Genomic DNA, 23,068 nt, shown 5'->3' on the forward strand with positions numbered 1-23,068 from the left:
TGAATTTCTAGTAGGTGAAATGTCATATACTTCATAAAAGGGGCTTTGTAGATGAAGCATGAATGAACTAGATACAGAAGGCAATCCCTCAACTTTTAATACCTGGAAGAATAAATCATGCTCTTCTGGAGCCCTCATGTATGAACTATAAATTCACTGGAGGTCAGGTGTCTGGGCAGGAAAACATTTTGCTCTGTCTTTTCAAAGAAACCACTTTATATTTTTCTTTATTTTTGATGAGTTCTTGCCAAATTAATGTTCTTTGTATACTTTTCATTTTCTCAAGGCAAAACAAAGATCCTTTGTCTAACTTATTTCTTCATTCAACAAATATTCATTGTTCCAGTAAACAAAGACAAAGCCCTTGGTCTCTTGGAGATTATATTCTGGTACAATAGCAGCATAATTTTATAAATTCTCCTGTAACAATAAGTAATCTGACAAAAATAGACAAATACAAGTAGAAAGACAATACTTAATCTTGGTAAAGATATTTTAACATGAAAATTTAAGTTTGTCTCAAAATTAATTTAATGTAATCCCAGTAAAAATATCCACATACATTTTTATAGAACTAGACTTGTTGAGCCTAAAGTTCATGTGGAAAAATAAACATGTGAGAATAGCCAAGAAATTCCTGAGAAAGAGTATCTACAAGGGAGGACTAGCCCTAGGAAACATTAAAACATACTATAAGATCTCTCTAATTAAAACAGTGTGGTACAGGAGCTTGGATAGATGAACTAGCAGGAAAAAAAAAGAAAGTCCAGAAATAGGCCCAGTATGTAGAAAAATTTGGCATATGATAAATGTGGTATCTCAAAGATGAATATTTTTAAAAAATAGCTCTGGGACAACTGGCTAGCCATTTGGAAAAAGAGAAATTTAATCCATACCTTCCACCATACACAAGAGTAAATTCCAAATACATCAAGAATTTAAATTAAACAATAAAACTACACAAGGACAAAAAAATGAATAAATTCTGCTATAATTGAGGGTAGAGGAAAACTTTCTAGCTATGATTCAAGTTCCAGATACAAAACAAAACAAAACAAAACAAAAAACGGCTGACAAATTCTGACTACATAAAAATTAAAATGTTTACATGGCAAAAAAAATCACAATAAAAATGATCAAAAGACAACTGACAATCTGGGACAAAAGATTTGCAACATATATCTCAAAGTATAAAGAATGCTTAAAAATGTAAGGGATAGATGAAATTTGAAGACATTATGCTGAATGAAATAAGCCAATGACAAAAAACAAATATATAATTCCACTTATATGAGGTATCTAGAGTAATCCAATTCATAGAAACAGACAATAGAATGGTAGTTGCCAGGGACTTAGGGAAAAGAGAAATGGGGAGTTGTTTAGTGAGTATTCAGTTTCAGTTTTGCAAGATGGAAAGTTCTAGAGATTGGTTACACAACTATGTGAAGAAACACCACTGAATTGTACACTTAGAAATGGTTAAGATGCGGGCGCCTGGGTGGCTCAGTCCGTTGAGCATCCAACTCTTTGTTTCAGCTCAGGTCATGATCTCAGGGTCATGGGATCAAGCCCCGTGTCGGACTCCATGCTCAGCAGGGAGTCTGCTTTAGATTCTCTCTCCCTCTCCCTCTGCCCCTCCGCCCCCCCACTCGTGCACGCTCTCTCTCTCTCAAATAAATAAATAAAATATTTTTTAAAAATAAATTTAAAAAATGGTTAAGATGGTAAATTTTATGTTGTATTTTACTAGATTTTAATTTCAGGGAAAATAATAAAACCCGATAGAAAAATGGGGAGAAAATATGAACCAACATTTTACAATAAAAATATTATAAAAATGGTCCTTAACTCTGAAAAATATTTAATCCTATCATAATTTTAAAAAGCATACTTAAACTACCCTGAGATACCATTTGTCACCTATCAGACTGATAAAAAGTAAAAATTATGACCCCCACATTCTGTGGTGAGACTATGGGGAAGAAGTACTCTCACAAATTGCAGCTAGGAATGTGAATTGGCACAATCCTTTTGCAGAGAAATTTTGCAATATCTACCAAAACTGCATATTGACCCAGCAGTCCAACTTCTAGAAATTGAGAATATACCTCCAACAATACAAAAACACACATACAAGGTTATTCATGGCAGCAAAATATTGGAAACATTTGAGAGTGACCAAATAAATTATTATACATCCACACACTGATGTTCTGTGCAGCAGTGAAAAAGAATGAGGAAATCAAATCAACACATTGTACATCTTAAACTTACACAATGTCATATGTCAATTCTATCTCAAGAAAGCTAGAAAAGAAAAAAGAATGAAGAAGATCTCTATAAACTGATATAGAGTAACTTCTTGGTATGTTGTTAAACAAAATGCAAAAGAATATTTAAATTATGATGCATTTTGTATAAGATAAAAGGGGAAATATGAAAAAGAATCTCTTCCTTTATGAAAAATTAAACATAGGAAGGATAAACCAGAAATTAATGAGACTGGTTATTTAAAGGGAGTGGGTTTGGGGCACCTCGGTGGCTCAGTCACTTAAGCATCTCTTAGGCTCAGGTCATGATCCTAGGGTCCTGGGATTGAGTACTGTGTCAGGCTCCCTGCTCAGTGAGGAGTCTGCTTCCGCCCCACCCCACCATTCTTGGGCTCTCTCTCTCTCAAATAAATAAAATCCAGGAGCGCCTGGATGGCTTAGTCATTGGGTGTCTGCCTTCGGCTCAGATCATGATCCCAAGGTCCTGGGATGGAGCCTCACATCGGGCTCTCTGCTCAGCGGGAAGCCTGCTTCTCCCTCTCCCACTCCCCCTGCTCATGTTCCCTCTCTCGCTGGTTCTCTCTCTGTCAGATAAATAAATAAATAAAATCTTTAAAAAAAAGAGAGTTAACTTGAAGAACTCCCACTGGCCAAATCTGGGACAACTGAATGTCACGATAAACAATAATAATAACAACACATTATAACTCAATGGCTACAGTAAGACTCCATAGCCCATACTGGTATGAGTGAATGATGAGAGAAAGGATGAAGTTCTTCCTTACTATAAAATTCCAACTAAAAAATATACAAGGAATGATTGAAATATTATTTGGTAACCACCATAATAATCATTGTTTCAGGTAAGAATGTTAACATTATAGGAACAGGTAAAGCATATAGAAGAATTTTTTATAAACTTTTTACCACTTTTCTATAAATCTGAAATTATTTCAAAATAACAAGATGGTTTGTATGTTTTTTTAAGATTTATTTGTTTGTTTATGCATTTATATTTGACAGAGAGAGAGTGAGCATGCATGAGACAGCACAAGCAGGTGAAGTGGCAGAGGGAGAGGAAGATGCAGGCTCCCCGCTGAGCAGGGAGCCTGATGCGGGGCTTGATCTCAGGACCTCCATCCCAGCACCCTGGGATCATGACCTGAGCCGAAGGCAGATGCTTAATCAACTGAGCCAGACAGGTGCCCTAAAAGATGTTTAAATGAATGGTGTATTTGTACATTTTTTCCTTTGTTTCTTCAATTTTTTTCTTCAATTTTTTTTCAATTAGTTGCTCACTCCAAAATTCTGTCTGCTCCATTTTTGTGCTGCTTGATCTTAAAAGTCTTGTGATGGTTCCCAATCCCTCATTATATATCAGTGGACTGACCTCTTTCTAGTAATGAACCTGCTTTCCTCTGCTCACTTTCTCCCTCTCTACCTAGGTGATTTCACCTAGAGACACATGACTGTTAGTATCATCTATATGTGTTGATGGGTCCTAAATCCATATCTCTAGAACTGAGGTATTTCTGAAATCTCAGTATAGCCATAGGAGACCTTTTGATCTCCCAAGCCTCTAAGCCATTCCTTCCTTAGTCTTAGCTATCTCAATAAATGGCACCAATTAACCTTATAAAGTCAGGCCAACACCCTAAAAGTCATCTTTGGTTCCTCTTTCACTTACCTTTCATATCCAATCTATCAATAAGTCCTATCATGTCCTCATCCAAAATATATCCTGAATCGATCAACTTTTTCTAGCTCTTTTACTATCATTCTAAACTATAATCATTTCTCATTCAAGATTGTTGTCTTCTACAACTAGCTGATTCTTCCTGCTTTTTACTCTTGCCCTGGCCATAATCCATTTTTTAAAGTATCAAAGTTGTTTTTTTTTCCCTCACATCACTGTCAAAGTGGCTTTTTATCAATAAAATATAAATCAAATTATAATATTCCCATGAGTAGAATCCTTCAATGACTTCCCATTGCAATTTGGGTAAAATGAACGCCTTACCATGGCCTACATAATCTGGCCCCTGACTCTCTCTTCGAGTTCACTTTATGTACTCTCATGAGCTCATTCAGTATGCTCTAGTCAAGCTGGCCTTTCAGTTCCTGGCACATACCAAATTATCTTCTCCTTCAGGACTTTTTTTTTTAAATTTTTTATTTAAATTCAATTTAACAAGTTAACATATACTGTATTATTAGTTTCAGGGGTAGAATTTAGTGATTCATCAGTTGCATACAAAACCCAGTGCTAATTATATCAAGTGCCCTCCTTAATGCCCATCACCCAATTTTCCCATCTTCCCCCTACCTTCCCTCCAGCAGCCCTCAGTTTGTTTCCTATAGTTAAAAGTCTCTTATGGGGGGCCTGGTTGCCTCAGTCGGTTAAGCATCTGCCTTTGGCTCAGGTCATGATCCCAGGGTTCTGCGATCAAGACCTGAGTCGGGCTACCTGCTCAGCGGGGAGACTGCTTCTCCCTCTCCCTCTGCCTGCTGCCCACCCCCCTGGCTTGTGCTCTCTCTCTCTGTCCGTCTGTCTGTCAAATAAATAAATAAAATATTTTTTAAAGTCTCTTATGGTTTGACTCCCTCTCTGTTTTCATCTTATTTTATTTTTCCTTCCCTTCCCCTATGTTCATCTGTTTTGTTTCACAGGATATAAAATCAACACACAGAAGTCAGTTGCATGTCTATGCACATAACAATGAGGCAGAAGAAAGAGAAATCAAGGAATCTATCCCATTTACAATCGCAACAAAAACCATAAGATACCTAGGAATAAACCTAACCAAAGAAGTAAAGGATCTGTACTCCTTCAGGGACTTTAAACTTAACTGTTTCTCCTACTGGGAAATTCTCATCCCCAGGTCTTCCTATGGCGGCTCTTTTCTACCATTCAGGTCTCCAAAATGTCACTGCCTCAGGGACACCTTCTCTGACCACCTGCTTTATATGGCTCCACTCCCTGACCAGTCACTCTCTGTCCTATTACATTGTATTTCTTTCATAGTACTTGTCACCATTATTTTGTTTGTTTTACTTGATTACTATGTCTTCCCCATTAGTATATAAGCTCCATAAGATCAAAAACTATGTCCATCTTGTTTATCAATCTTCAGCATCTAACACAGGATCAGGTACATAGTAAACATTTATTAATTTTTTCATTAATAAATACTTTGATTATAGGTAGGCAAGGAAGATATTTTCTCAATTCCCCCAAATCTACAGCAGTTTTATAAAGTAGGTCAGGGTCAAACTCTAAAATATTACATAAAAAACTAGGCATGAATAAATTATATGATTTTATAGTGACAGGAAGCCTAAAATTCATTATTCTAATTATGTATCCTTAACTTATTGTGTTTTAACCCTTTCATCCCCTAAAATAAAAATATGTTACATGTCAATTATAGCCCAATAAAATATATATTATATATATATGTGTGTGTGTGTCTATATATATATATGTACATATTTGACCCTTAGAATTAAAGTATATATTCTTCCTTTAGCAAAAAGATATCATCTTTGGAAAACTTCCTACTTTATGCCCCCACTATATTTTTTCATACTTCCATCACAATATCTGTTATATTTTACTGAGCTGAAGTGTTTATATTTATTCATTCATTAAGCATTTATTGAGTATCCACTACTAGTGTTCAATACCAAAGATGTTAAAGATACAAAGATGATTAAGAAGCAATTCCTGGCCTCAAGCCTAGGAATATATCACTTAAATCCATGAAAAGATCAAGAGAATACCTAATGCAATGTGCTAAGTAAATTAACAAAAAATAAATAGGGTATAATTGGAGCAAAGAAAAAGTCATTTATCCAAACCCATAGGGAGAGGGTAAGGCTTCCTTGGGGTGATGACTGAGCTGAATTAGAGACAGCCAGATGAAAAGAAGAATGGATGATGAAGGGACATGCCAGACAAAAGCAGTGAAGTGAGAAATGTCATATTTCCTCAAGGATTAAGAAGCAAGTTCATGTGGGTAAAGCGTAAGCATGACAGTGCATAGGGAGAGGAGAGGCTGGGGAATAGGCAGGGGTCATACTACAGAAAGCTTTCCATGCCACATTAAGCTTTAATGGGTATGGGAAGCCACTGATGTCTACTGTAGTCAAGCAAAGCAAGAGATGAAGTCCTGATCTAAGGCTAAGAGAAGAAGAGGACTAATAGGAGAAATAATCACAGTACTTGGGGATTAATTGTATGACAGGTGGGTAGTTGGTGAGGGGGAAGGAGAAGTTAAGACTCAGATGTTTTAAGCATGAGTGTCTCTATAGATAGTGATAACAGGAACTAGAATCAAAAATACGAAAGAAGAGAAGTCTGATGGAGGAAGCTGATGATGAGGGGTTTTTTTTGACATGTTGAACTTGAGGTATTTTTGCATAAAAATATCTGAGAGTCATCAATATACAGAAGGTAGCTGAAATCAGAAAAGGAGAGAATCATCCCAGGGGATTCAAGGAAAGAGAACAGTGGTCCACAGGCAGGGAAGACAAAGCCGTGAAGAAAACCAGAAGAATAAATACAAGGGAATAAAAAGGAAATGAATGGTCAGCTAGAATCACACTGTTCTTTACTTGAGCCATTCTAGTGGGTATGTAGTGATAACTCATCATGGTTTTAATTTGCATTCCCCTAAGGACTAATGATGTTGAACGTCTTTTAAAAATGTGCTTATTGGCCATCTATATATCCTCTCTGGTAAAATGTCTATTTATGCTTTTTACCCATTTTCTAATTGGATTGTTTGAGAGTTCTTTACATCTCTGAGACATAAGTCCTTTGTTGGATATGTGATTTGTATTTTCACCCATTGTGTAGCTTGTCTTCTCATCCTCTTAACACAGTCTTTCACTGAGCAACAGTTTTAAATTTTGGTGAAATATAACTTTTGGGGCTTTTTCTTTTATGGATTATGTTTTTGGTGTCATGTCTAAAAACTCTGCTTAGCTCTAGGTTTGCTTCTAAAAGGTTTATAGTTTTATAATTCTCCTGTGTTGTCTTTTAAAAGGTTTTAAAATAGTTTTATGTTTTACATTTAAATCTATGATTTAATTTCAATAATTTTTGCACAAGGTATGAAGTTAAGGCTGAGGTTTGGGCTTTTTTGTTGTTGTTTATTTGTTTCATTTTTTTAATGGATGTCCAATTGCTCCACTCTATTTGTTGAAAAGAGTATCCTTCCTCTATTGAATTAATTTTTGCACTTTGTCAAAAATCAGTTGGCTGTACTCGTGTAGGTCTACTTCTGGGTCATCCATTTATTCCACTGATCCATGTGTCCAACTATTTAAAAGCAAAAACATTTATTTTTTATTTTTTAGTAAAAACATTTTTAAAAAGTCAGCTGGAGGGGCGCCTGGGTGGCTCAGTCAGTTAAGTGTCTGCCTTCGGCTCAGGTCATGATCCCAGGGTCCTGGGAAGGAGCCCCACATCGGGCTCCCTGCTCAGCAGGGAGCCTGCTTCTCCCTCTCCCTCTGCCTGCCACTACCCCTGCTTGTGCTTCTGCTCATGCTCTCTCTCTCTCCATCAAATAAATAAATAAAATATTTTAAAAATAAATAAATAAAAAATAAAAGTCAGCTGGAGGTCTAGTGAAAACAGTATTAAAAAAACATCCCTTGGATTTGGCAATTAGTGGTCACTGGTGACACTAATGATGAAGAGGTGGTGTTCCTTCATGCCAGATTACCAAAAGCAGTGGGTTCCAAAGTGAATGACTGTTTCATGCCTGGCTACCTATTTTAGATTGTAAGACACTAGAAGGTAAGAACGGTGGATGAAGAGTGAGGATGCTAAGCACATACACACAAATATGCCTTGCAATTCACCCAGCCTCATGTTAAATACTTATGAATGTTTTATATCAGTTCTTATTATCTAGTAAAGAGGCAAATACACAGCCAAAGTCTCCATAAAGGTTGGGAGGGAGGTGGAGGAAGAAGAGAGGAAAGAAGAAAAGAAAAAGGAAGAAAGAAAGAAAGAAAGAAAGAAAGAAAGAAAGAAAGAAAGAAAGAAAGAAAGAAAGAAAGAAAGAAAGAAAGAAAGAAAGAAAGAAAGAAAAGAAAAGAAAAGAAAAGAAAAGGAAAAAAAAGAAGGAAGGAAGGAAGGAAGGGGAAGAAGGAAGGAAGGAAGGAAGGAAGGAAAGGAAGGGGAAGAAGGAAGGAAGGGAAGGAAGGGGAAGAAGGAAGGAAGGGGAAGAAGGAAGGAAGGAAGGGAAGGAAGGGAAGGAAGGGGAGGAAGGAAGGAAGGAAGGAAGGAAGGAAGGAAGGAAGGAAGGAAGGAAGGGAAGGAAGGAAGGAAGAAAGGAAGGAAGGAAAGAAGGAAGGAAGGAAGGGAAGGAAGGGAAGGAAGGGGAAGAAGGAAGGAAGGAAGGAAGGGAAGGAAGGGGAAGAAGGAAGGAAGGAAGGAAGGAAGGGAAGGAAGGGAAGGAAGGAAGGAAGGAAGGAAGGAAGGAAGGAAGGAAGGAAGGAAGGAAGAAGGAAGGAAAAAAGAGAAAACTTGGAGTAGCTGAAATTGGCTCTTCCACAGATCCTCAGTACAGGGATGTATCCTGAGCCCTCTACCCCCAAAGGGAACTTGAAGAGACTTGGAAAGCCTGTACCCCCATCTGGAAACATGCTGTATGAATTTCTCTTCTGTGTAGCCAGCTCCATAGGTTTCCATATCCTTTGCTGTGAAATAGTGTTATGTGTCATCATCTTCCCACCAATCACACCATAGCCCCAAGTTGTCGTCCATGCAGTCAGTGCCATTTTGTTTTAATCTAGCATCTAGTGTGTGGCTAGCACCCTATAGATTCTCAATAAGTAATCATTATTGTATCAATATTAGAACAGTGAAAAACAAAATGCATTTCCTTTATAATGGCAACTTTAAATTTTTTTCCAGTTTCTGGAATAAGAACTAAAACATTTACCACTAATCCTCAAATAACAAATGGCAACAAAAATATAACTCTTAAAACCCATATTGTCATCCATGACATGCTTGTTCCTTTTGGCACAGAAAATGAAAATCTCAGTTTCTAAATTTCTTCCTCTTCTAGAATGAGTCTTATTAGCAGGTAGTCTTAGAAGGAGCTACTTTGTCATAATTTCTTTGGACATTTTCAAAACAAGAAATATAAAAAAAAAATGAACTCACTCCTTTCTTTTTAATTTCACTCGTCATCTGTCAAAAGCAAACAAATAAGACATAATTAAATCAAGAAGATAAAAATTGTAAGTGACTTAAATGTATGCATTATGTATATGTATTATTCTCTTAAAAATACTAGTTATATTGAGATCAACTTAAAATAATTACAAATTAAAATTGTATAAGGATAAACTTTTTAAAAAGACAACCTAAACTTACAGTTGGAGGATAATCTGGCTCTGGGATTGGAGGTGTCCTTTTATCCACTGTTCTGTCTAAACTTCTTTTGGCTCCATCAACTCTGGATTATAGTTTAAAAAATAGTTTATATTTTAGTTATAGTTAAACTACTTATAGTTATAAAAAATGTCTGACTCTCTTGAAGACATCATTAAGATATATTATTAAAACATTACAGAGGGCACCTGGATAGCTCAGTCGGTTGAGCGTCTGCCTTCTGCTCAGGTCATGATCCCAGAGTCCTGGGATCGAGCCCCACATGGGACTCCCTGCTCACAGGGAGACTGCTTCTCCCTCTCCGCTTCATGCTTGCGCATTCTTTCTCTCTCTCAAATAAATATTTGAAAAAAATTACAATTTGGGGGTCCCGGCTGGCTGAGTCAGTGGAGCGTGCAACTCTTAAACTCAATCTCATGAGTTCAAGCCCCACACTGGGGGTAAAGTTTACTTAAATAATAATCATCATAATAAAATATTACAATTTGAACATCCTTTCAACTATACTTACTGAAGAGATATTCAAGAGTTCTTTATCAACTAATGAATTATTGAACATTATATCAAAAATTAATTATGGGGGCACCTGGGTGGCTCAGTCGTTAAGCATCTGCCTTCGGCTTAGGTCATGATCCCAGGGTCCTGGGATCAAGCCCCACATCGGGCTCTCTGCTTCTCCCTCTCCCACTCCCCCTGCTTGTGTTCCCTCTCTCGTTGTCTCTCTTTCTGTCAAATAAATAAATAAAATCTTAAAAAAAACAACAACAACAAAACAAGAACAACAAAACTAATCATGTACTATACCTTGGCTAATTGAATTTAAGTAAAAAAATAAAATAAAATACAAAAAAAATACAAGAGTTCTCTATCTTATTGATTTTCTCTAAGAAACAAATCCCTTTGGAAACTCAAAAAAAAAAAAAAAAGAAAGAAAGAAAAGAAAAGAAACAAATCCCAATAGTATTATCAATGAGACCTTAATTTTCAAATTATTTGTATGTACTGTAAAAAAAAAATGAGACTAAAAATAAAAATCAAATTTTTTCCAATTCAAACTTGCAAAGTTTAAGTTAATCCTGATGCTTAGTAGGCCCTCATATGTATTGTCCCTGTTCCAAAGCCACCCTGTCAGAAAAGCCTTACCTTACCCCTTATATTAAATACCACTTCCTTCACTATCCAACCTCTTTACCCTCACTTACCGTGCTTCATAGAATTTACCCACCATTTGACATATTATACATTGTAGACTATTTTATTCATTGCCTTGTCCCTAATGCCAAGAACAGTACCTGAGCACATAGTAGGTACTTGATAAATAGTTTGAAAAGAGGGGCTCCTGGGTGGCTCAGTCGGTTAAGCATCTGCCTTTGGCTCAGGGCATGATCCCAGGGTCCTGGGATCAAGCCATATGTCCTCCAGCTCATCGGGTTCCCTGCTCAGTGGGGACTCTGCCTCTCCCTCTACCCCTCCCCCTGCTTGAGCTCTCTCTCTCTCAAATAAGTAAAATCTTTTTAAAAAATAGTTTGAACATAGGAATTTATCATCCATAAAATAAAGTTATATCATCATCTAATCCATCTGTCACCAAATATTGAATGCTCATATTATACAAGACACTCTACTAGGTTTTATTAAAATATAACAGCAACAAATCTCAAAGAATTGATAAACTGGAAGGGTGAGGAGATAAAAACAGGTACCATAGGAAAGGCATGGGGCCCTGATGGTCCAGAGGAGGGGACAAGTTCACTTCCACCTGGAGGTGTCTTTTAAGGCTACATGAACAAGTTAGCATTTGCAATGAGCTTTAATAAAGGAGAGAATTTCAGGTGGAGATGTAGTTTTCCTGGGTAGATGGATCTGAACAAACATGACTCTCCCGAGGAACAGAAAGTCAAGGGAATGATCAAAGGAAAAAACAGGGAGTAGTAGGGAGTTGGGACCAAATGGAGATTAGTTTGGAGAAATGGACTGGAATATCCAACTAACGGCCTCAAATAGCATGGCTTTTTTATTCAATAGACAGTGGGGAATTGCTGAGAGTTTTTGAGCATTGAAAATTTTTAGGGAGACAAATCTACCAGTTTGTAAAGGTAAATACACTGGGGGAGATGGCCAAAGCATAGAGTATACAAGGAAAAGAAAAGAGACCTGAGAAAGAAGATTGGAAGACACCAAACATGACAGGAATAAGAAAAAAAACACAATTGAAGGAGGCAAAGGAGATGTGATCAAAGAGGCAGGAGGAGAACCAAAAGGAATTTCAAGGAAAAGATGGGCACCAAAACCATAAACACATAGACTGGTAAGTTCCATAGATACAAGGGCCATGTCTGTTTTGCTCACTGCTCTAGCCACAATATTTCGATAGTATCCCTCAAGGTCAATAAATAGCTGTGGAATGATCAGAATTGTGGATTTGGAAAAAATCTCATATATCTAATTCAGACCTTATTTGATGTACAAATATTCTCAAAAATATCGAGTTGTACCCTGAGATGAGTGAGGGGGATGGCACTCATCACTTTCTGAGTCAGCCCAATTTATTGTCAGCTAGCTTATATTCTTAGAAACAAAATTTTTATATTGAGTTATATTCTTGTAACTTTTGTTCTCCAGAGCCATACACAAAAAGTCATATTCTTTTTCTGTTACCCTTCTGAAACTTAATGATACTTATCCAGTTCTTTCAACTATTCCTGTCAATAAAAGTTACCATTTGCGGTGAGCTTATTATGTTTTAGGCATTGGCTTAAGATCTTTACATGCATGGATCTCATTTAACTCTCACAAAAATCCTAAGAGAAAAGCACGAGTCTTATCTCCATCCTACAGATAGGAAGATGAAGATAAATCAAGTTATTTAACTTGCCAAATTCATGCATGGCTCATAAGCTGCAGAGACAGGATATGAACTCAGGCCAGTATAGATGCCAGTCTACACTCTTACCCATTAAGCAAATCAGCCTCCTCCAAATGAGATGGTTTATCAAAATTCCTCTCTCCTCCATGGCTATTAACATCAACATCCCTCTTAAAGTGTGACTCCAGAATTCCAGATGTTGTTTGACCAGTGTAGAGTGAAAATTTTCTATCATGGATTCTAGACATTTTACATTTATCAAAGCAGCCTAAGACTGAACTCACTTTTTTAAATTAAGTATGCTCTAAGCCCAACGTGGAGCTTCAACTCTTAACCCCAAGATCAAGAGTCCCCTGCTCTACTGACTTAGCCAGCCAGGAGCCCCTGAATTAGATTTTTGAGTAGACTCATTTCCATGTTAACTCTTACTGAGCCTGACTAAACAAAAATTCCAAAGGCTTTTTCGCAAGAAGTAGGAAATGTGGCTGGAATATCCTCCTTCCTCTTTTCTTTGTGAATCATCAAGGCCTCAACCAGACTTCCTTTCATCTGTCATTATTTCCCCGAAGTGCCTAGCCCTCCACAATCCATACTTTCGAGGAATTTGCCTTATACTTTGGTACGCTAGTTGGCACTAGCTGACTTGCACAGCAATTATCCCAACAAGAATAAGCTTGACCTCTTTGAGCTCTTTATATATAAAAGCCACCCTTTAAGATAGCAGCAATTTCCTGTGGCATGTTTTCTCCTACTGGCTAAAAATAAAAGGAGCTGGGAAGAATATAAAAGTGAGTCTTTTCATTCTGTTTTTGCTTTGTGTGTTGACAGTCAAAAACAAATAAATGAACAAAAAATTGGATAATTTCAAAGGAACTGTGTGAGAGACCCCGTGCAGTGAAGGAGAGAAAGGCTGGTCTGAATCAAGAGGGAGATAGTGGCCAAGGAAGAAGTGACTTATTCCTGGGACTCCGGAAAGCTACAGAATGATTTTTTTTTTTCTCAGCCAGTGTTCCCAGGCCCTGGTCACAGAAGGGGCCCAGTTATGCCCAGGACACCTTACATCCTACCTCAGTCCTGGAGCTCTCTCTATCAACAGACTTCACCCCACCTTGGAAACAGGGAAATCTACATTCCTATTTCCTAATAGGTAGAGGTAGCAAGAGACTGACAATCACAAAATCCACAGTCTTCCAGAAAAAAATGTGTTTCTGGTATAAAAACCTTTCATTGCAAATGTTATTTATCCTAAATAAACACATGGCAATTCTAATCTCAGTATTAGTACAGCACTATGCTTCAGGTAAATTTTTTTAAGATTTTATTTATTTATTTGACAGAGAGAGACAGCAAGAGAAGGAACACAAGCAGAGGGAGTGGGAGAGGGAGAAGGAGGCTTCCCGCTAAGCAGGGAGCCTGATGCGCGGCTTGATCCCAGGACCCTGGGATCATGACATGAGCCAAAGGCAGATGCTTAACGACTGAGCCACCCAGGCGCCCCTGCTTCAGGTAATTTTGAGACACTATTTGTTATTAAGCACCCAAATGAGAGAGGTAGTACTTATACATCTGTACAAAGCATAAGAGTTAGGTTCCTCCTTTAAAAATTCCTTTACTGGGTTCCTGGGTGGCTCAGTTGGTTAAGCGACTACCTTTGGCTCAGGTCATGATCCTGGAGTCCCAGGATCAAGTCCCACATCGGGCTCCCTGCTCAGTGAGGAGTCTGCTTCTCCCTCTTACCCTCCCCCCTCTTGGGCTCTCTCTCTCTCAAATAAATAAATAAAATCTTTAAAATAAATTCCTTTATTCACTCATTCAATTCATCAACAATAACATGCCAGATTCTGTGCTTTGTGTTGAGCTCTCTGCCCTTAAGTATGTCAAAGTGAGTAGAAGAGAATGGCAGCGAAGACACAATACACTGTGTCATTGAGGAAATCACAGTTCCTCGATCTATTTGCTGGTTGACCCTTCTGTACCCAACATCTAAATATTATAATTCCTGGGGCGCCTGGGTGGCTCAGTCAGTTGGGTGTCTGACTCTTGATTTCAGCTCAGGTCATGATCTCCAGGTTGTGGGATCAAGCTCCGCGTCGGGCTCCACACTCAGAGTGAAGTCTGCTTGTCCCTCTCCCACTGTTCCTCCTTTTGCTCTCTCTCTCTCTCAAATGAATAAATACAATCTTAAATAAATATCTATATTTTAATATTTTATAAAAAATAAATTTTTAATAAATTTTTTATTTTATAAAAAATAAATATTATATAATATAAATTTTATAATTCCCAAAGGCTTACTCCTGGGCTGCCTTCTCTCAATTTTTACTCTCTCTAGGTGATTTGAACTATTCCTCATGGCCTTATCATCTACAATCTGCTGACTCCCAAATTTTTATCTTCAGCCTAGACCTCGTCTCATATATACATACATATATACATATATACACATATATATCCAGCTGCCTACTTAACATATTCCCTCATATGTTTAGATGTCACATAAGCACCTCAACTTCAAAATTTACCTCCCCGATCTTCTGGACTTCTGATTCTCTATAAATATAGACACTACCATCCACTTTGTTACCAAAGCAAGTCCTACTGATTCTGAATCCAAACCTATCCCCTATAAATATACTTCTCTCCTCCTCCACTGTCTTCAGCCTTATCCAAACCACCGAAAGCTCTCATCTGTGTCACTACAAAAGCAGTCTACCTGGTCTCCTTTTTTCCCTCTACTCTTGTCCGCTTCCCTTCCACCTCAGTCTATTTTTAATAGCCAGACTGATATTTTTAAATATAAGTTGATTTTCATGTCATGTCCCAGTTTAAAACATTTCAATGGCCCCACTGAACTTAAAATGGAATCTGAATTTATTAGTATGGCTTACAAAGCCTTTTACACTCTGCCCCCACCTTTCTCTCCACCTTCACCTGATACCACCACTCTCCCCCAAGTTTCTGATACTCTAATGACACTGGCCTTTGCCAGCTCCCAGACCACAAGAAAGCATTCATATTCCGGAGCTTTCAACACTTGCTATCCCCTTTGCTAGAGTGCTATTCCATTTATTTAAATGGAAAGTTTCTTTTTTTTTAAATGAGAAGCTTCTTACACTTTATTTAAGATTTTTTTAATTAACATATAATGTATTAGTTGTTTCAGGGCAGGTCTGTAATTCATCAGTCTTACACAGTACACAGTGCACACCACTACACATACCCTCCCCAATGTCCATCACCCAACCACCCCATCCCTCCCACCCCCCTCCACTCCAGCAACCCTCAGTTTGTAAGATTTTGTTTATTTATTTGAGACAGAGAGCACAAGTAGGGGGAGTGGCAGAGGGAGAGGGAGAAGCAGGCTCCCCACTGAGCAGGGATCCCAACGACCTGATCAATCCCAGGACCCAATCCCCGGGCTCGATCCCAGGGCTCTGGGATCATGACCTGAGCCAAAGGCAGACACTTGACGACTGAGTCACTCAGGTGCCCCAGCTCCTTGCTCTTTAGAACTCTACTTAAATATCATCTCCACAGGACTTTCCTGTGATGTTCCCAGGGATACCTTCCCTATCACTCTCTATCCCACAATCTTATATCTTCATAGTATCCATTCACTACTTAAAAGGTTAACATACTCTTTTTGTTTGTCTGTTTTTAAATGTTTACTGTCTGTCTCCTCCCACTACAGTGTAAAGACACGATCCTCTCTGTTGTAATCTCTTTGGTCTCCCTAGTAACAAGCACAATGTCTGTGTAACAGTTGGTAGGTAATATCGCTAAATAAACTGATGTACGAGAAATATGTAGAAAAAGAAGAAGCTGCACAAAGGGGATTAGGAGCTCCTGGGTGGCTCAGTTGGTTAAGCATCTACCTTCAGTTCAGGTCATAATCCCAGGGTCCTGGGATCCAGCCCCACATCAGGCTCCCTGCTCAGTGGGGAGTCTGCTTCTTCCTCTCCTTCTGCCTCCCTCCCCCAGCTTGTACTGTCTCTCGCAAAAAATAAAATCTTTTTTTATAAAGATTTTATTTATTTGACAGAGAGAGAGACAGCAAGAGAGGGAACATAAGCAGGGCGAGTGGGAGAGGGAGAAGCAGGCTCTCCGCTGAGCAGGGAGTACGATGTGGGGTTGATTCCAGGACCCTGGGATCATGACATGAGCCGAAGGCAGACGCTTAACGACTGAGCCACCCAGCCGCCCCATAAATAAATAAAATCTTTAAAAAAGGAGGGGGGGATTAGGAGAAGGCTTTCCAGAGGAGGTGATCCATAAACTCAGCCTTGAAGAACTAGTATAAATATTAATAGAGATAAGAATAGTACCCATCACATAGGGTAGTTGTGAGAAGTACAGGTGAAGTGCTAAAAACAATTCTTAGAGTAAGCAGTGATTAGCATAAGCCCCGTACTAACTATAGATATAGTGACATAACTATACATTAAGTGACATATAACATATATATAGTGGCATATAGCACTTACTGTTGTGATTACTTTTTTGTTTCCCTAATTGAACTTGAAGATGATATTTTGCCCATAAACAACCTACATAGTTAAAGCTGTTTTATGAGAATATGAACACTAATCATTTCACTTGAACTCCAGAAAAGAATTATTTACCAATATGCTACTTACACTAACTGATTAATCGTCTTCTGCTGCTGCTTAGATCTTCTGTAATTCAACAATTTACTTTGTGCTGGTGTGTCAACACCTATGTCTTCAGGGGGGCGCACAATAGGAGGTAACTTCAAGTTCAGAGCCTCCTTTTCTGCTGTAATTGCAGCTTTGTCTGGATCTGACATCTTGGTCTCCTGAAGATTAGAATACTTTATACTCTGAGGAGTAAAAGCCCATTAAGCCATTATTGTAAATGTTAGCCTCCATATATTCATAACATATCTTAGCTATCAATTCCAAAACTTCCAGACATTTTGAGATCTTCCTCCCAAGTATGGTATTAGTCTAAAGAATGACAATTGAGGTAAATGGGCAGGGATTCCTTTATAGCTCTACATCCCACTTGCTATGAAGAAATGAAACCAGTCACTTCCCAGTTAGGGTTTCAGTTTTCCCATAGATGAAATTAAGGAACTGGATTAGATGCTCTCTAAATACCCCTACGGTTCTAAAATTCTGGGTTCAAATTTTCCCCTAAAATGCAAACCACCACCACCACCACCACAACCACAACAAAATCCAGTTGCTGAGGTATAATTGCTCTCCCAAAAAAAGCTGATGTTTGACATCATTAAAATCTTTAAACACACCAGTGTTGTATCTTAGTCTTGCTACCATCCTAGGAAGTGATGATACCATGATCAAGCAAAAATAGGCATATATTTGCATAGAAAATCTAAAATGTCCTGTAAATGTTGAACAGTTAACCGTGATACCAACTGCACTTGCCGCGGATGCCCGCAGAATTTGGAGATTTCTGCCTTGAAAAAGACAGTATTCTGCTGGCACCCAGTTAGAGATCTCCGGTCCTGGGAAAGGGTGAAGAGAAAACTGAAGGCAAGGAAGTACCTATCTGATCGTTTTTCACTACTTCCCGGCTGCTCAGACGAGAGGGAAACGTTCAGTTAGCTTCTCCTCTGGCGCGAAAGGAAGAGGCGAGATGAAGGGTGAAACCTCGGGAACCCCACCGCTCCCGATGAGCTGGGCAGTCCGCCTGCCATGTACAAACAAAGTTGTCGCCATGGAAACTGCCGCGGTCGCTGCTGGAGAGACCGGGTAGAAGTTGCCTGGAGAGGCAGTTGCTGAGCTGCGACAGATTGGATTACCTGTCATAGTAATTCATTGCTCAGTTCATTATTAATTGCTTATGAATGAAGAGTTGGAGAATGAGATTTTTTTTTTTTAAACCTAACTGCCTTCCCTTGGAAGGGGTCCAGGGAATCAGGATCTTCAAGCTGTGGAAACCTGCAAGACTGGAAATTTGGATGTGTTGAAAAACAGATTTATGTAAACGCTCTCAGAGGAAGATGAAGTCTTCAAATGTTCCCATAGTGACTTCCCTGTAAATAACCAGCAATATAATTTATCTTGTTTCTATATTGGTATTTGTTTATACAGCACTTTTCCTTCAGGAAATCCTTGGCAAAAAAGGTAAGGTGTGTACATTTTTCGAGTATGCTTGGAGATAGAAATGTGAAACTTTGCTACCTGAGGCTGCACACTGGATACTCCATCTAAAGGATGATAGCCTACACAAATATCATGTGCATAAATAAAATTGGGGGATGAGTAAGTCTGGTGGCATAGTCATTCAACAAATATTTGAGCATATTTGACATAGAGTGCCAGTCACCATGTATAAAGAATTTTCTATTAATTAGAGTACAGTCCATTGTGTGTCTGGCACACAATAGGACCTCTAAAAACATCATTTGGGTGAGTGCATGAACAAGTTAAACATCTTCATTGCTTGTAAAAGTAAGCCGTCTTTCTGTAGAAAGAAAATACTGGTATAAGTACATGATGATTTTTTGGCATTTGCTTAAGCTAAGTTATAAGCTGTGGACTTAAAGGAAGACAGCAGTCTTTAGTATCATACCCACAACCTCTCCCAGTTATTCAATCAAACACTAATCTGGTGCTGCAATGAGATTTTGCAAATGCAGTTCAAATCCCTAGTATATTGATGTTAAACTAGGGAGAGTATCTGGGTGAGGCTGACTCAATCAGTGGAAATTCTTTTAAAGAGGAGGTTTAGGCATGCACTGAATCAGACTCTAAACAGCAGCTAGCTTTATAATTGCTCTCTCCTCTCTGGATCTTCCCTTCCTGACAGCCTACCCTATAGATCTTGGACTTGCTTAACCTGTTCCCACAATTGCATAAGCTAATTCCTTGTAATAAATTCATATGTGTATATATATATATATATATATATATATATATACACACACACACACACATACATACATATGGATAAATACAGGGGACATATATAATCCACTGGTTCTGCTTCCCTCATTAAACCCTGACTAATACTATATATATTTTTTTAACAGATTTATGTAGGTGTAATTTATATACTATAAAATTTACCACTCTAAAGTATATAATTCAATGATTTTTTTTTTAGTAAATGTAGAGACTTATACAACCATTACCAAGATTCAGACCTGAAACATTTCAACATTCCCTTAGGCTCATGTCCAGTGAATTCCCATTCCCACCTCCAGCCTCAGGCAACCACTGATTTGCTTTTGGCCTCTATAGGTTTGCAATTTCTGAAAATTACATATAAATGGAATAAAGAATTATGTAGTCTTTTGTGTTTGGCTTCTTCCACTTAATGAAAACATGTTTAAGGTTCACTCATGTGTAGTATGTAGCAGAAGTTCATTTTTATTGCTGAATAGTCTCCATTATATAAATATATCACATTTGGTTTATCCATTCACAAGTTGATGGACATTTGGATTGCTTCCAATTTGGGGCTATTATGAACAACGCTGACATGAACATTCATGTGCAGATGTTAGGATGAACATACATATTCATTTCTCATCAGTAGAAACCTAGAGTAGAATTACTGGGTTGAATGGTAAGTCTATGTTTAACTTTTTAAGAAACTGTCAAACTGTTTCCCAAAGTGACTGAAAGATTTTATATTCCTACCAGCAATGTATAAGGGTTCCAATTTCTCCATGTCCTTGTCAACACTTGGTATTATCTATCTTTTTTATCACAGCCATTCTAGTGTGCATATAGTGGTATCTCATTGCATTTTTAATTTGCATTTCCCTGAATACTAATGATGTTGAAACCTTTTGTTACAGGGTTTTTTTCTCTGCTGGTGACCACAGTTCTTGGTCACACCACTTTGAAGAATGAAGAGGTAGACCAGATAGAGTGATGGGCAGCAAAGCAAGGTTTATTGAGTGATAGTAAAGCAAAGGTTATCGAGTGACAGTACAAAGCTCCCAAAGAGAGAAGGAACCATAGAGGGTTGCCACAGGAGTTTCTAAGTTTAGGGATATTTAATGGGCTTGTTAGCTGGCTGATTTAATCTGATTAATCCTCCCTGATCCTGTCATCCAATCAGGTTTTTGTCACCTATCTATCACATAGGAAAGGGTGGAGGGCTCCTTTCAGGGTGGTGTAAAATCCTTTTAAGAGTGATTTCCCCTTGGGCGGCGGGGGGGGCTTGTCCCTGCCTGCCTTCCACCTATCCTTCATCATTTTCATGTGCTCATTATCCACTAACATATCTTTTTTTGATGAAATGTTTATTCAAATCTTTCATCCATTTTTAAATTGGATTATTTAACTTTTTATCAGTTGTAAGAGTTCTTTATATTCTGGATACGAGTCCTTTCAGATAATTTGCAAACACGTTCTCTTGGTATACAGCTTATATTTTCATTTTCTTAATGGTGCCTTTCGAAGAGCAAAAGTCTTCATTTTTTTAAATATTTATTTATTTATTTGGGTGGGGGAAGTGGAGGGAGGGGCAGAGAGAGAGAGAGAGGGAGAGAGAAAATCTCCAGCAGACTCCATGCTGAGCAAGGAGGCCCAATGTGGGGCTCAATCCCAGGACCTGAGATCATGACCTAAGCTGAAATCAAGAGTCAGTCGGTCGCTTAATCGACTAAGCCACCCAGGTGCCCCCAAAAGTCTTCAAATTTTATTTTATTTATTTTATTTTTTATTTGTTTTAAAGATTTTATTTATTTATTTGACAGAGAGAGAGACAGTGAGGGAAGGAACACAAGCAGGGGGAGCGGGAGAGGGAGAAGCAGGCTTCCCGCAGAGCAGGGAGCTCGATGCAGGGCTCGATCCCAGGACCCTGAGATCATGACCTGAGCCGAAGGCAGACGCTCAACGACTGAGCCACCCAGGCGCCCTTCAGATTTTATAAAATCAAACTTAGGATACTTTTTTTTTTAAGATTTTATTTATTTGTCTGAGAGAGAGAATGAGAGAGAGAGAGCACATGAGACGGGGGAGGGTCAGAGGGAGAAGCAGACTCCCCGCCAAGCAGGGAGCCTGATGCGGGACTCGATCCCGGGACTCCAGGATCATGACCTGAGCCGAAGGCAGTCGCTTAACCAACTGAGCCACCCAGGTGCCCCAGGATACTTTTTTATGGCTCATGCTTTTGAGGCTATTATCTATGAAAGACAGATAAGGTCATGAAGATTTTCTCCTATGTTTTCTTCTAGTTTCTGATTTACATTTAGATCTATGGTCTATTTACAGTAAATTTCTATATTTGGTGAGAGGTACAGATCCAAGTTCATTTTTTTTTTTTTGTATATACATATATAATTGTTCCAGTATCGCGTCTTAAAAAAGTTGTCCTTTCCCCACTGAATTGCCTTGGGATCTTTGTTGAAAATCAATTGACCATAATGTAAGCATTTATTTCTGGACACTCAATCCTGTTCCATTGATCTATATGTTTATTTTTATACCAATACCACACAGTCTTGATTACTGCAGCTTTAGTAAGAATGGTTACAGTTTTAAAATTGGGTAGTATCAGTCCTCCAACTTTGTTCTTTTTTTTTTTTTTAAGCCATAAGAGACTTTTTATTTTTTTAAGATTTTATTTATTTGTTAGAGAGTACAAGCAGGGGAAGTGGCAGGCAGAGGGAGAAGCAGGTTCCCTGCTGAGCAAGGAGCCTGATGTGGGGACTCGATCCCAGCACCCTGGGATCATGGTCTGAGCCAAAGGCAGATGCTTAACTGACTGAGACACCCAGGTGCCCCCCCCAACTTTGTTCTTTTATAGAAAAGTAGTGATTTGGACTCTTTTAGGTCCTTTGCATTTCCATACAAATTTTAGGATCAATTTGTCAATTTCTACAAAAGTGCCAGCTGGGATTTTTATAAATCTTTTGCTTTGAAAGAAAAACAGCTATTTAAAATATAATTTGCAGCTTAAAATCCCCCCCTTAAAAGCTCTATTTCTTAGTCTAAAGGTTAGAAATATTATCTATGAGAGCAGAATTTATTTCACAAGGCCTTGATTATTTAAAAGCACTTATGGATATAACACCAAAATGTAATTCTTTAATACTATATAAAAAGTTTCTTCTACTTATTAAATGTGGAAGATGCTAAGAGAACTTATGAGACGAACTTACTATGCTTTATATTATGCAGTGTTTGTTTCAAAATTAAAAACGGGAGGGCAGGGAAAAGAAATGAGTCCATATGCATAAGAGTTCTTTATGGAGTTAAATTGTGGTAGGTTTTACATAGGTTCTTTGATTTGAATTTCTTCTAACTAATTTTTGATTGCTATTAAATTCACATTAATTATACCTTATATTAAATGATATATCATATATTATTTATACTATGCTATATAAGTATATATAATATAACCATTATAAATCCTAATAAATTTTAAAATAAAAGAAACAGCACTGTTGTTGGGAATGTAAACTGGTACAGCTACTACAGAAAACAGTATTGAGATTCCTCAAAAAATTAGAAATAGAACTACCATATGATCCAGCGATTCCACTTCTGAGTATGTATCTAAAGG

General features: G+C 38.0%; 1 protein-coding gene across 2 annotated transcripts in view; it reads right to left on the reverse strand.

Annotated features, from left to right (window-relative positions):
* The window catches only part of DNAH12 (dynein axonemal heavy chain 12), a 231,404-nt gene extending 213,211 nt beyond the window's left edge, over window positions 1–18,193 (reverse strand). The window contains exons 1-4 of one of the 2 annotated variants that reach the window (XM_027587798.2): window positions 18,085–18,193; window positions 17,191–17,393; window positions 9,670–9,751; window positions 9,457–9,483 (exon numbers count right to left, since the gene is read on the reverse strand). In XM_027587798.2, the coding sequence (XP_027443599.1) occupies window positions 9,457–9,483; window positions 9,670–9,751; window positions 17,191–17,360 (279 nt within the window). In that variant the 5' untranslated portion in view covers window positions 17,361–17,393; window positions 18,085–18,193. Of the gene's footprint in view, window positions 1–9,456; window positions 9,484–9,669; window positions 9,752–17,190; window positions 17,394–18,084 lie in introns of those variants that run through there. The other variant, XM_027587796.2, reaches the window with a different exon arrangement.
* Between the last annotated feature and the right edge of the window lie 4,875 nt (window positions 18,194–23,068).

Source organism: Zalophus californianus, chromosome 1, assembly GCF_009762305.2.
Source record: "Zalophus californianus isolate mZalCal1 chromosome 1, mZalCal1.pri.v2, whole genome shotgun sequence".
In the NCBI taxonomy this organism is placed as follows: domain Eukaryota; kingdom Metazoa; phylum Chordata; class Mammalia; order Carnivora; family Otariidae; genus Zalophus; species Zalophus californianus.